Source organism: Gekko japonicus, unplaced genomic scaffold (genome assembly GCF_001447785.1).
Source record: "Gekko japonicus isolate JY-2015 unplaced genomic scaffold, Gekko_japonicus_V1.1 scaffold3916, whole genome shotgun sequence".
NCBI classification, from domain to species: Eukaryota; Metazoa; Chordata; class Lepidosauria; order Squamata; family Gekkonidae; genus Gekko; species Gekko japonicus.
Genome location: NW_015167162.1, coordinates 45432 through 61008, shown reverse-complemented (window position 1 = coordinate 61008; position 15577 = coordinate 45432). Strand labels below are relative to the sequence as shown.

General features: G+C 45.2%; 1 protein-coding gene across 1 annotated transcript in view; it reads left to right on the top strand.

Moving 5' to 3' along the window:
- LOC107112044 (latent-transforming growth factor beta-binding protein 2-like) overlaps positions 1–15577 on the top strand; it is a 62262-nt gene that overhangs the window by 23429 nt on the left and 23256 nt on the right. Inside the window, exon 3 of the mRNA XM_015413109.1 lies at positions 6327–6570. Within this exon, the coding sequence (XP_015268595.1) occupies positions 6327–6570 (244 nt within the window). The remainder of the gene's footprint in view (positions 1–6326; positions 6571–15577) is intronic.

The window sequence follows — 15577 nt, the reverse complement described above, 5'->3', positions numbered from 1 at the left end:
CTAAGGCCACTCACCGGTAGGACCGTCAGAGCGGAGAGAAGCCTCAATTCTCCGGCAGCAAGCCGTCAAAGAGGCTATCCCTCAAAGCTCTCTGGCCTGGAGCCTTTCACAAAGGCTCCGTGGGAGTGCCACTTGAGGTGGCACCCCTCCATGCCGATGGTGTGCTAATCGCCTCCCCAAGCTCTGGGGAGAGTGACCGCCATCGCCAATCCATAGACAGGAAGTCCACATTTTGTGTTCTAATGGTACAATCCTAAACAGAGTTACACCCTTCTAAGCCTGTTGATTTCAATGGGCTTGGAAGAGAGTAATTCCATTTAGGATTATACTATAATTCTACTTGTATGTTCTGCTATGCACTTTTTTCCTTTCCCTCTGACTAAAGATCAGGTTTGCAGGTTGAGTTTCTTGTTACATTCCATGTTGTTTATGAATACACTAGTAGCAGCCACAGTTTGGCGAACCTTTTACCAACTTCAGTTGATATGCTAACTTCAGCTACTCCTGGTGAATGAAGGACATGCCATGGTTATCCACACTTTTTAAATGTCCAGGCCACATTACTTTAATATGTGGGACTGCAAACATCAGCTGGTCCAGAATATGATGTCTGGTCTCTGGAGAGGTAGCTTATGCATTTTCTAGTAAATAAATAAATGTTAACAGGAGCTTATCATGCAGAGCATATTTCTTCTGTGCTCAGATATCCGTACTGGATTCCACTCTATTTCTGAGCACAATGCAAAGTGTTGGTTATGACCTTTAAAGCTTTAAATGATGTTAAAGTGGGGTATCTGAAGAATGTTTTCTCACATTCAAACTGCCTATCAGTAGAGATCATCATTACAGGCTCTTTTCTGGGTGTTCCCAGCCGCTGTCTACCAGGGCTGTGTTTGCTGAACTCCCTTCTCAAAAGATGTTCTCCTTGTGCTCAGATGAACAAGCTTTTGGTAATGGATAGAGGATGTGAGGGTCCAGGAAAAACCCAGGAAAAATCAGGGGAAAATGCCTCCCCCCCAAATTTTATGCTATGTGAATCTCACCTATCAGATTGGTTGACATGTGTTGAAGGGAAAATTACACTGATGGGGCTCAGCATGGATGATTTGATCCTTCTTTCGGAGAAGTACGCTTTTGGCATGATTAAACAGAGATTGATCGATATAGAAATGCAAGAACTGCAAGAACTTAGAAGCCTTGCTACTGGGCATTGCTCTCCCATTCATTGGGGGATTTCTCTTAATGGGCCACTGCCAGAGTATTTTTCCTGTCTGATTGATCCCTATATTAGAAGGGTATTCACACTGGGCCGTTTTAATGCGCTCCCCTCAGCTGTGTTAAATGGGAGATTAAAAAAAAATACCATTCCCAGATAGGTTATATCCCTGTGGGCTCAGGGAGATTGAAGGAACGGACCATGTACTTCTGACTTGTAGATTTTACCAGGATTTGCACACTTATCACCTCGGCCCTATATTGCAAACCCTGGAGGGCAAATCTGAGGAAAGTAAGATAATGAACCTTCTAACCTCAAACAGGGCTGATACCACTGAATAGGTGGCAAACTTCCTTTACAGAGCGTATAGGAGCAGAAGCTCTTTTTCGGCAGAAGGGGTAGTGAATTAACTGTTTTGCGTGCCTACCGCCCCTGTACCTAAGGCTGCTGCTGTTGGTATGCCAATAAAGGTTTGTTGTGTGTTGTGTGTGTGGAAAGTTGGGGAGTACTGAAAAAAAAACTTCTATGACAATTTTTTCTCTTTTAGAATGAGGGAAATGCTTTTAAAGACAATGTCGGCATGCTGTAGACATATATTGCTCTTAAATACAAGATGCATTTCTGTACCAAGAAGGATATCAATCTTCATGAGGGAATCATGTAGGGCTTTCATTGGTTCTGTTGCCCTTCTGACCTGATTCTTCCCTTATGGTTGACCTTGTCACTTCTCCCTCAAGCCTCTGCCACACATATACCCACAGATTGGGTAAGGAGTAGCTTATTGGTTTACATTGCTGGAAGTAAAAAAAAAAAAGATCAGAAGGAGGTGGGGCAGAAACTGCACCAAAATCTCACAGGAAAATTCTGAAAGTTGCACTAAGAACTGAGCTCTCTGTAACAAGTAGCTGCAGAAGGAAGAAGAAATCATTTAACTGTACCTACATCTTGCTGTGCAGATGTTATTTTATTGACCTTTTGTAGGACCCCCTTTCTGATCAAATAATATATGCTATTTACCCCCATCGTGTGTTTTCTGTTTAATGACTATTTTTTCTACTTTTCAGATAGCAAAAGATTAAGGTATGTTTATTAAGGCATCGTAGGGGGTAACAGTTTGCAGTTTTCTCTCAAGTATTGGGTATATTTGCATTTTTGCTTGTAGAAAATGAAGGCATTTACAACTTTAAATTCCATAAGTATTACAGTTTTGTATGCTAAGTTATAAATGATGCATTTTTTGTAATGCAGTATAATTAGTTTAGGTTTGATAGGACAGTAAGTATTGCATATATTTCAATTTTCCCCAAAATTTTCATTCCCCCCCAAAAAACATTTCTGCAAATTTTACTTCTCTAGTAATGGAGCAATTTTTTAATTTTTTTAAATTGTGGTGTCTCCTAGATTTGGTTCACTTGCCGTATTGCTACCTGGAGGTTTTTTTGTTTTTGTTTTTTTGATTGCTTGACTGCCATCTTAATTAGAGCTCTAAGAGTAATTGTTATGATGCTTATTTATCTTATCAATCTATGTTTTCTTGTTCTGTGACAGTCATTTGGAATGCCCCTTTTAGGATAGACCTGGGGTCCCCAATGTGGTGCCTGGGGTGGCTAGGTCCCTTTATCTTACTGGTGGTGGGATTGGGGGGACATTCCCAGAGTGGGTGGGGACATCCCTGACAGGCTGTCGTCACCCAGAAGGGACATCATCACATCGGGGGTAGTGGGGGACCCATCGCCTGCTCTCCAGCCCCTGCGGAGCAACCAGCCCCTCCCAACCACAAGGACCCCAAACTGGGAAACAGTGGCACTGCAGCATACCCCCCTGGTGCCCCACCCCCAGGTCTGCCCCTGCCCTGCCAGCTTGTGCTTACCTTCTTGCCCTGGCTCCCCCCTCCTCCTTGCTCTGCTTGCCAGCCCACAGGAGGAGGAGGCAGTGGAGGGGAAGTGTGGGACGTGCAGCTGAGTGGCAACTGTCTGCTGGGCTTTTCCTTCACCGTGGCTGCCCTCTTCCTCCTTGCTTGCCAGCCTGCAGGAGGCGGCAGCGGAGGGAAAAGAAGCGTGGGACACGTGGCTGGGCAGTGACTGATTGTTGGGGAGCAGGAGGAGGCAGTGCCATGTTGTGGTTGTGTCCACCACCCTGTGTCAGAATTCCAAAGGTGCCCACAGGCTCAAAAAGATGGGGACCACTGAAATAGACAAGTAATAGGTTATTAAGAAAGACAGCAGCAGCTTGCAAGGTAGTATGACATTCATGGAAGAAGTCACTGCTGGACAGTGACCTCGGGGGAAGGATCCCCAGTGCCCTTATTGGTAGGTTTTGCAAGGTAGTAGAAACAAAGTGGGGAATATGGTAAACACTGGACAGGCATGTGGCTTGCATGCTCAGCATAGTTACAGAGCCCCATGCTAAGCATGCCACATTGCTGGCTTTCTGCCTCTGCCATCTTTAGAGTTACCAGTCTCAGCTGGGGCCTGTCACGGTAGAGCCAGGGAGGCAGGCAGACAGGGGGAGTCACAATACAAGTCCAAAGGTTAGCCGGGAGAGCAGTCAGCAGAGCATTAAACAAGTCCCAAAACACCAGACAAAGCCGTAGTCAAACGTTACCAGAGGTCAGAGTACAGGGAGCAAAGCCAAGGGCGTGGTCAGGTTCAAAGCTGGAAGTCAGGAGCCAGAGCAGTCCAAACACAAGCCAAGTCCAAAAGCCACAGAGTCAAACAGGAATCAAGGTGTGGAGCTTCTGGTTCTACGAACGAGGTTGCCAGCACAAATTGCTCATGGCCAGAGGCCCTACTAAATAGTGCTCTGGCCCATTAACTCATTAGCACCTTTGTGCGAGGTCCTGGCTGCTGTTAAAACTCAGGGCTCAAGGATCTCCACCCTCTTGAACGTGCTTCTTTTCGTCGGCTAGCCAGCTCCTGACGTCTCTGATCCCTAAGCCTACTTACAGGTGGGGGAGATGCAGGTGGTGAGCTGCTTATGGCCTGCTCAATCCCAGGTGCAAACCATCCTGTAGTTGACTCAGATTGCTGTGTATCCTCCTCAGTACTTACAGTAGGTGCAGATCCTGATGCTTCTTCATCTCTTAAAGGCACTGAATCCTCCCCTCTTAGGCTGTCAGGAGCTGGCTCTGGGGCTGAGTCAAGGGCAGGCATGACAGGGCCTCTGTGGACTTCAGAGATCAGTTCACCCGGAGGTTTGGAGGGCAGACTCCATGGCATTACCTTGCCACTGTGCTCCCTTGCCTCCTCAAATTTCCAGAAATTTTCCAAGCCAATGTTGGCAACATTAGTCCATCTTGCAATGACTTCTGGTATAGGTGCAGGGCTCCTTCCTCCTAAGTTGTTGCTCAGTGTTACTGGCCCCTTTCTACATGATGCACCTCCTTCAAAGCTACCAGAGCAAGCCAATAAGGTGGAAATTCATTTGGCGCAATTAGCAATCGAAGACTGCTATGAAGCTGCATTCAAGTAGAGAGCAACCCATCTAAATGAACTTCCTTCCTAGCTGTTACATTGCTGGATTAGGAAACTAATTTGTCTCCTGATTAATTTAGGAAAGAGTGAGACCCTAGTGAGTAATAATTAATGGTGCTTTGTTTCCTCTTGGAGTTTACAGCTGAAGTTGATGTGCTGTAATTAGGAGCATACATAGAATCCAGGGTGATTTGGGTGCAAAGTTAATGAACTGTAGCTTCCAATAATTGCTGAAGAATTTGACTGTGATGACTTCTGAATTAGCTGGTGGAGGGAACATAGAAATGTACATGATCAGATGGGACAGCTTGGAACCTGTCCCCTTTCCTAAGTGTATGGAAAGTAACAAAACATTTGATCATATGTTCAGTCTGCCTTCTAGATGATCAAACATTTCTTTCAAGCGAACAAATTTAGAGTCTAGTGGCATCTTTAAGACCAACAAAGGTTTATTCAAGGTATGAGCTTTTGTCTTTCAAGAGACAGCAATGTTCCCTCTAATCTGTGGAGTCCTGTGAGCAAATATTCTACTTTGTGAGCTATTGGCATTAAAATTGTGAGCGAGTGATTTGGCTACTGCATAAATAGTTTGTTCTGGAGCCATCCTTCCTGAGCTAAGACAAAAAATATGTGAGCTGGAGGCTAAAAAACTGTGAGCTAGCTCACAATAACTCAGCATAGAGGGAACAGTGGTTTTTATCTCAAAGTTGGCATCTCTCCTCCTATGCATTCATGCCTTTCTTGGGCAGTGAACTTAGCACAGCTTAGACTTGTAGCTATGCTTGGCAGGGATGCTAAACCTATATCTGTTTTGGGATCTAGTAAAATTCAGATTAAGTTGTGCAGAGATCCTGTAGTGGCAAAATCTTAGGATCTCTATCTATATTGTGAGTTCCATACATATCTCTAGACTATCTATGTGAGTCTGGTCCAGGCCAAATGTGCTTTCTCTGAAATATGTTAGCTGAAATGGTCTTATCCCAGAGTTCAAAATTTACCTTTCTTGGCAATAAGCAATCAAACGAATGAACGGGGCTCTCCAATGGAAATCAAACTAAAGGAACTGTCTTCAGTTGTCTAAGCTTGAGGCATGTATAGATGTAATGGTATTTGAGCAGTGAGGATACTTTGATATTTACTATTCTTTGTTTAAACAAACCGTTTCCTCACCAGAACTGAGTTCAAGAAAAACTGAGTTCTGAGAGCTTGCAAAGGAAGCCAATTGTCCAGAGTCCTGACTGGCTGGCTGCTGTGTGTGCCACATAACCAGCTGCTCCTCCTATTCCCAGTATAACTCCTTTTAAAGAGATTGTGATTTTTTAAAAAGGTGATATATTAACATTTAATAACTAAATAGACATGTGACAGTTTGCAAAATTTGTAAGAAGGTGGATAGTGCTCCAGAAACATGGTGGAAAGGGGAAAGACTGATGGACTGCAGTTAAAATAGCTGGTATATACATCTGTCATGTAATTGCAATCTTGGGAAGAAGATGCAGGAGAAAATCCTCCTGTGCTATTGCTATATCTGTTTGCACCATGTCTTACTTCATCCCTCAGGCTGCTGTTTCTGGGCTATATAGTTTATCACAGTAGGGATCATTGTTCTCTTTTAATGCTTTCTTTTGCCTCCTCAGCTGTATGTGACCCTCCCTGCCAGAACAAAGGATCCTGCAGTCGTCCTCAGCTCTGCATTTGCCGTTCAGGTTTCAGAGGCTTACGATGTGAAGAGGTGATTCCAGAGCAAGAGTATCATCCCCCTGGCCCTGCGGCTGCCCCCCAGCCTCCAGCAGGCCCTCTTCTGAAAAGGACAGGCAATGTAGAGAGAGAAGGGTCCTTCAGAGGCAGGCAACTGCCTACCACGCAGAAGTTACCAGCTGGGTAAGTTGTTCTTGGTTACACATAGGCGCTGTCCTCTTCGTAAATTAAATTGAGAAAGTCCGAGGGCAGGTGATACAATTCTTTCCCCTCGTTTAAAGGACTAATGACATCGGTTTCATTCCAAGGCAGATGTAGAGGGGAAGAAGAAGGACACACTTAGATAAACACTGAATCAAGATCTTCTCCCCAAAGATGTCTATTTTGTCAATGGTAGTGCAGCAAAAATAGCTCTGTCCCCCTGGATAGGCATTCTTGGCTTAAAGAGTTCTGTTGCCAAAGTCCTTCCTGAATCTGCGTGCATCTCAGCTCCCCCCACCCCCGCCCCATTATATGGAAGAGATAACCATTTCATCATTGTCAGTCCATTGAGCAGCATCATGTGCATCATTTAACATGTGTAAAAGTGTGTGAAACATCCTACTAGACCCTGAATCAGGAACACAGTGGTGAGGTTTGCAGTCTGCGCTCGGTTAGGCTGTGTGACTCATGCTGTCATGGTGGAGCTGACAGTCCAGAAGCCACGAACAATTGTTGATTTGGGAATCACTTAAAAAAAAAACAACAACCCAGTAAATGTGAGGTTTCTGATTGTGGAGAAAGGTTTGAAACTGCAAAAGACTCAGAAAATAAGAAGGGATCGGTAAGTGTTTTCATTAGGGAGGGACAGTAGGACATGTAAACTCTGTACAGGTCTCTGTCCCTCCCCATTGCTCCCAATTATGTTATCCCACCCCCTCTTTGTATCATATCTATTCGGACAAGATAAATATTATATTTGTTTTAACAGTACATTGTGCTTTTTTGCAGACTATGTTTTTTGTCTGCAGTTGAAATAATGAAATACTATGATCATATGTGGTCTTGAAGACAGGCTCTTAGGACCCTAAATGCTTGCAGTTTAAGACAGAATTCTTCTCCCTCCACAACTCAAGGCTGCCATCCTGCCCGCAAGTTAGCTTGTTTTTAATCCCATTGAAGTCAGTGGGATTTAAGCAGCCTGGCAGGAGAAATTTGATCTGTGGAGTAAAACTTGTAAAGCTACAGCCACACTGAGACCCTTCTGGATCTGGAACGAGAATGCTTTCAGATGCGAACATGATATATTTGTATATCTCTGCTTTCCCTTTGTGGGTGATTATGTCTCTCTTCCTTCCAGATCTAGGATGGCAGGCCACAAACGCACGTGTGCTTTGATATGATATGAGTTTTTAGACAGCTAGATGGAGAGAAGGGAAATGAATTCAGTTATTGAATACTTTTGTCCAGACAATCAGACACAGTGATTAGCAGAGAGCCTTAGCATGGGATTTAGAGTGTTCAGCTGCTCCTTAGTGCTTAGGACTTGCTGGCTCTGTCCCAAGGAAATGCAAAAGAACAGTTCTTGATCTTTTTTGTTCCAGCCATTCCTCTCACCTTGATGTGAGCTCTTCATACATGTCTCTGTTATGTTTCTACCTAACAGATTTATCATAGTTAGGAAATCAGCTTCTAGGCCAGTAAATGTACAAACATTTTCTCAGAACTTTGTTCTATTTACAAGTGTTTTGTGGGTGGCTTTTCTTGTTCACAGACTAACAGACACTTCCTAGGTGATGGTGTGGAATTGATACAACTGCATGCTTTTACACAATCTATTAGTCATAAGATCACTGCTGTGTTGGTCAGACTTTGAGCAATGCTCCCGTTTTACTGGTACTAATTTAAACTGACATTCAACTTTACGTATAAATTCAGAATAGTTAGGCTGCAGCCTTTCCCCCCAGTTAGGGAGATCTTAGATTCCTGGGACTGTCACAGGTTGAAAAGAATCTGGGTTGTTTCCACATGGCTGTTCAGCTCTGCCCTGGCAGTATTGTTTATGGGAGTATCCACCCGACGTTGTCCTCTGTTTGTCCTGTTTGTCCTGTTTTGATTGTTTTTCTTTTCTTTGCTGTGTTCTTTTCCAAACCTGGACTGATATGATCTTTTTGAAACAACTGCAGTCAAAACGCCATTGGATGTTGTGTAGGTGGGAAGGTACACAGTTTTGCTTGTCCTGCCCACACTGACACCATTGTTGTTACCACAGCCTTGCAGTGGCCATCTTGCCCATGCCATCAGAGGGCTTTTTCATGATATTTTTAAAAAACCCAGTAATAGTTAGATCACAATGTAATACACATTGGAACAAAAAATCCCAGCTTTAAGTTTAGGCTATGGGATCTGAACCTGCTGAGAGGGGAAAAGATCTTGAGGTTATAGCTCAATGAAGGTGTCAACACAGTGTACTGCAGTGGTGAAACAGGCAAACTCTATGTTGGGGATTATTAGGAAGGTAATTGAAACTAAAACAACCAATATTATAATGCCCCTGTATAGATCTACGGTGCGGCCTCTTTTGGAATGCTGTGGGCAGTTTTGGTCACCATATCTCAAAAAGGATGTCACAGAGCTGGGAAAAGTACAGAGGAGGGCCACCAAGATGATTAAGGAAAGGCTGAAGAGTCTGGGACTTTTCAGTTTTGAAAAGAAACGACTGAGGGGGGGGGGATATGATAGAGGTTTATGAAATTATGCATGGGGCGGAGAGAGTTGACAAAGAGAACTCTTTCTCCCTCTCCCAAAATACTGTAATTGGAGGGCATCCAATGAAGCTGATGGGTGGTAGATTCAGAACGGACAAAAGGGAATACTTCTTTACACAGCATGTGATTAAAATGTGGAATTTGCTGCCAGAGGATGTAGTGATGGCCACAGGCGTGTGTGTGTTAAGTGCCGTCAAGATGCTGGGCTGTGGCTTCTTTTATTGAGCTAATCCATCTCCTGTTGGGTCTTCCTCTTTTCCTGCTGCCTTTTATTTTTCCTAGCATCATTGTCTTTTCCAGTGATGAGACAGGCCACAGGCAAAGACAGCTTTAAAAGGGGAGATCTATCAACAACTAGCCAAGGTTACTAAAGGGACATCAATGTTGAGAGGCAGTAAACCTCTGAATACCAGTGCTAGGAGGCAACATCAGGGGAAGGCCTTGGTTTGTATGGCCTGTTGTTGAACTGGCTGGCCACTGTGTGTAACAGGATGCTAGACTAGATGGACCACAGGTCTGATCCAGCAGGGCTGTGCACATGTTCGCTATAACATAATATTATAACTTCCTTGCTACCATGTACTAGTTCCCAGCTGTCATTTAAAGAAATCCTCTAGACCTTTTTATTGCTGAGTTATAAGAGAAAGTTTCAGGCTGCATATTTCCCATTATAATCCCACACCCCAAAAAGCCCTGGTGATCTGGTTGCCATGATCACCATACATTTTATTTATTAAAACACTTGCACCCCACCTTTCCTCATGGTTCAAAGTGGCTGAGCTAATATCTACTATTATGCAGAAACTATTAGTAACTACAAGATAGTAGCCAACCCTCGTATTATGAGATAGCTGCCTTGGGCAACACATCTGGGTGCCACAGAAGAATGACAAATTGGCAGTTATATATTATCCTGTTTTCATAGTAAGGGAGGTATTATTTAGATTTCCCAAGTCAGGTGGCAATATTTCTTGGCAAAACCCTAATTGGGTGAGAACTGTTTTTTATGGCCTATTTCCATTTCAGGAAAATATCACTTATGGTATTTGTGTGAATTATTCTTCATTATTTATTAGAATCAAGAGAGTTATTCAGGACTTAAAGCACTGAACACACACAAAGCATAAAGGTGGTCCTTGCTGAACCCATTTACGCTGCTGAATAATGCTGGAAACAAATTTGGTTTCAGTGGTTTTGGAGACTATTTCAAAGTGCTGTAGTAAAATCTTTGTTTAGACAGTGTAAGAGGCAGTCTATCTGAACTGAAATACATTCTGTCCTCAGGGGAGATTGGACTGGTTTTACATTTTGTTGCTTAACCACTTATTGCTGAAGCTGGCCAAAACTGTGGTGAGGTCTTAAACCAGGTGCTACCATGGTGGCCTTCATAGTAGGTCTCTAAACAAAACACTTTCAAGTTTACTTGTTATGCTTATAGAAAATGAGATGTATTAATACCGTCTTTCCATGGTTTTCTGTGTACTGTTGTTTTCATTATGGAGTTGAATTCAACTCTCCTGCTGCTGCCTCTAGGAAGACCTTTGCCATTTGTTCCAGAGTGGCATTCAGCCTCACTCCCCCAGAGCTAAGCAGCAACGAGTGTCCATTTGCTTTCTTCCTGCCTCCTGACAGACTTCAGCTGTTGGCTGAAACAACTGACATGCTGAAGAGAGAAACTTCACTCATCACAAGGCCCATGGAACTGGCACTCGGTAGCATTTCCCGGAATCTTGGACTGGTACTACCAGGTTCATCTGTTGGTTATTCCTTCTGATGTGGTGAATGTTTGGCTGTGGTTCTATTCATAACAGGCACCAGCTGATGGGTAGGATTTCGTGCAGGTGCCAAGGACAGATGATGGCCAGTTTTCTGCTTGGCACCATTGAGAAGGTTAGGACCCGGCCGTTCTTTAATGCTGTAACTGATTGATTTCATTTGCATAATGCCTTGGTTTTAAAAGCCTTGCTAGTTAGTTCAGATAATCTGAAAGATACATTTTTTTCCTGCTGTTGTAAACATATACTGTGTTCATACACACATACACACACAGATACACACAGGGGTAGATTGCTGATACCCATAGACTTACCATAGCATCTGGGCTCAGATCCCTTCTGTTGCAGAAAAGCAGTGCGATAGAGGGGTAAGCATGAGGAACTTTGACCAAAGAGACTTGGACTCAAATCCTTATTCTACCATGAAGCCAGTTTGGTGTAGTGGTCAAGTGTGTGGACTCTAATCTGGGAGAACCAGGTTTGATTCCCCACTCCTCCACTTGCACCTGCTGGATGACCTTGGGCAAGCCATAGTTCTGTCAGGGCTGTTCTCTCAAGGACAGTTCTGAAAAGAGCTCTCTCAGCCCCACCTACCTCACAGGGTGTCTGTTGTGGGGAGGGGAAGAGAGAAGTTTGTAAGTCGCTCTGAGACTTCGAGTGAAGGGCGGGGTATAAATCCAATCTCCTCCTCCTCCTCCTTCAGCCAGTCACTCTTTCTTAGCCTAAGCCATCTCGTAGTGTTGCTGTGAGGATAAAGTGGGCCATCCTAAAGCTCCTAGGATATGAAATGCAGGTACCATCTTCACTTGAAAGGAAGATGACCTTGAATGTACAATGACTCCTCTAAAGAATGTTATGTACCAAAATAATTTCTTATTGGACATAACTGTAATTTGTATCTATATACAAGATGACCCTCCCCCCATTTTTTGACAGTGTGCATAGGGGGAAAACTTAGTCTTGCATTTGAATGAATATAGTAGGTAGATGTGGATTCTTCTGCACTAGAAAAAGGAAGCAGTGGTGTCATTAAGGGGAAACTTTAACATCTGCGTGTGGGTAATACAAGTTGGTGTGGTACCCCTCAGAATTCCAAAAATGATATCATTGTCTCTTGATGGAGAAAGGCCATAGTTCAGTAGGAGAGAGCTTGGTTTATATGCAGAAGAGAAGACTCTAGCTTTGATCACTAGCTTCTCAGATAGCAGGACTGCGAAAGCTTTTGCCTAAGACACTGGAGGCCCAGCAGTCTGAGGCAGTAGAAAGGAACTTCAGATGGAGAAGACAGTGAGCAGCTAGTGGTTGCAGGTATATGCTTTCCTTTTTCATGCATCACGATTAGCAGTGATGGTGGGGGAATGGGGACGACAACACTATACTATGGTTAGCATAGTTTGCCAACAAAATCTGAGTGATAATATATAAAATGGTAATATAAAAATAACATTAAATTTTGCAGTTGCTGTGCTGTAAATATATCCCACTGTTATGTTAGTTACAAGTACCTGTATTTAATCACTGTCAAATTATCTAAAAATTTAATCTGTGCATAGTCAAGAAATGCACTGAAATGTGCTTTGAACATTCATTAAGATTTCACATTGTTGTGAAATCCTACCACTGACCTTCAGGAGAATTCCTTGGTTCTTTTACTTCTGTTACTTGAAATACTTGCATGTGTGAAAAACCAGTTTGGTGCATCCAAACATCTTTCACAAGTTCAGCTGACAGAATATGATTACGCTCATGTTGTACAGTGCCATCCTAAGCAGAGCTATACCTTCTATGCCCACTGTTGTGTACTGAGCCTAATCTCATGGAGCCACTGCACTGGCTGCTCGACAGACGAGCCCCCTGGGTCTGGGGCCAGAAGCAAGCCACCGCGTTCTGTGCTGTCAAAAAGCTGCTCACCTTGAATTCGGTACTCGCGCACTTTGACAAAGCTCTCTCAGTCGTCCTGGCCTGTGACGCGTTCCCGTATGGAATTGGAGCCATCCTTGGTCACCAGCTACCTGACGGCTGAGAAGTTCCTGTGGCCTATTACTCCCACACCTTGTCCTCGGCCGAACATAAGTACGCACAGATCAACAAGGAGGCCCTGACAATTGTGGCAGGCATAAAAAAATCCCACGATTACCTCTACGGGTGGCCCTTTACCATTGTGACGGATCATAAACACCTTGACATGCTGGCTCCAGACTGCCAAACACCACAGATGCTGTCTCCCCAGGTGCTGCGCTGGTCCATCTTCCTGGCAGGCTACCAGTACAGTCTTCACCACCGCCCTGGGAAGTTGATGGGACACGCCAACACCCTCAGCCGCCTGCCACTGCCCTCCTGCGACCCGGACCCAGCTCCTGCCCACCAGATCCTGCTCCTGGAGGACCTTCCCAACTGCCTGCTCCAGGTACCGAACGTCTCCCGCCACACCGCACGAGACTGCGTCCTCTCCTGTGTTCTGGACTGGGTGGGGAGGGGATGGCCTGCTGGCCACATGGGCCCTGAATTCATGGTGTTCTCCTCCTGACAGGACAAACTGTTGGCGCACAAGGGATGCCTGCTGTGGCGAAGCCAAGTCGTAGTGCTACCTCCATTGTGCCCACAAGTCTGAGCAGCAATTCACAAAATGCATCCGGGCATTGTACGGATGAAGGCGCTGACCCGCAGCTACATATGACGGCCTGGCATGGACAGCGAGATAAAGGACTGCGTCAAGCGCTGTCAGGCCTACCTAGAGATCCATCCGGAATTGCTCCGGGCACCACCCAGGCAATGGGAGTCCACTCAACGACCGTAGTCCCGGTTACACATAGACTTTGCAGGCCCCTTTCAGGGACAGATATTTTTCATCCTGGTGGACTCCTACATGAAATGGCTAGAGGTAGTCCCGGTCCCTTCCACTTCATCCCAAGCAGCGATCTGCACCCTCCGGAGAATCTTTTGTACCAATGGGATGACCTTCACTTCACTTCAGGCGAGTTTCAAGACTTCATGGGCCGTTACCTCATCAGGCACGTAAGGTCCGTGCCCTTCCACCCTGCCACCAACTGCCAGGCAGAGCAGATGGTGAGGACCACCAAGGAAGCGCTGCGGCGGATCGTTCAGGGAGACTGGGACCACCGACTCGCGACCTCCCTCTTTGGCCAGTGGGTGAGCCCATGCACCTCCATCAGCTGCAGGCCAGCGGAACTCCTCATGGGGCGACGCCTCACCACACACCTAGACCGGAAGCACCTCGATTGCACGGCGGAGCATCATGCGGCCCCCAAGTATCAAGCGGCGCCCCAGGGGTTCTTTCCAGGTGACCCCGTTTATGCTCGGAACTTCCAGCCAAAGTCATACGAGTCACCGGCCCCATCTCTTGCGAAAAATCCACCGACGGCGGACAGGTACTGAGGAGGCACATTGACCAAGTCTGCCGCCATCTCCTCCCCGCCAAGCCAGGCCTGCCCTCAATGACCCTAGACGAAGATGACACAGAGCTGCCGGAGCTGGAGACCGAGCGAGGGGTACCCGCGCCCAGTGAACAGCCCACAGCCAGCAAAACCCCAGATGGACCAGTGAGTGCAACGCCGGAACAGGCACCAATGGACAGGCCCGAGGTCGCACCGATACCGCCGCTGCCCCCAAGTCCTGCGGCTGTTGCATCTGAACCAGAGCAAGTAGCCCCAACATCACTGACGGAACCACATTGCTCAAACTGCGAGCAACGCAGGCCGACTTACATAAGGGACTATGTGTGCTAGGGTGTTCTGAACCTTGGGAGGAGGGGTGTTGTGTACTGAGCCTAATCTCATCAGCCCCAGCTTGGGGACACAGAACAATGGACTGCTAGGATCCTGGGATGGACCTATCACCCAGGAGTGCCTCTGTAAATAGCCTGTTGGGAGTGGGTGTGTGATGGGTGTGCCGTTTTACGGGCTTATAAACAGGGCCCCAGTCCTGCTAGAGTTGTCCTGAGCTGAAATCACAATAAACTATGAGCTGATCACTAACACGTGTTGAACCCAGTATATTTCACCCACTATGGTCTTAGAAGAGTCAATGGGCTTAGAAAGGTATAACTCAATGGATTTAAAAGGGTGTAATTCAGTTTAGGACTGCACTGGTAGAAAGGGTCTTATCTTCAGCAAAAGCCTATTTTAATGCAGCAGCCAAGAATCCATTCTTTGGTCCACAACCATTAAGGAGTGGATGTCATATTGGAGACCCTGTGTTTTTCTAAGGAAACTAAGAGCTACTGCAGGTCGAAGTGCAATTATCTAAATAGCAGCTCCACTTGCCTCAATGAGAAATCCATATGTCTCAGCCCATCTTTTGATACAATTTCAAAGGCTGCTGGCAATCAGTTTTGGAAAGTTAAAATATTAGAACTATCCAAGAGAGGTGTTAATGTCTTTTGTTCTTACAAAAAAAATATGATTTCTAAATCACTAGGCATGGGCATATGGCCTTTCAGACTTTATACTTCAAAAGGATAGTCCTGGATAAATACAGGTTTGCACTCATAGGCAGGATCTTATCTTGAGCAAAGCTCAGTTTCCTTGCGCAATAAAAATAAGTTCTGCAGGTTTGTTGCAAGTGTGTGTGTTATGAGTCTCACTGTTATTTCATCATTAGCTAAAAGTCCCATCAAGTTTGATCAGTGTGGAAGGAACAGTGGGAACT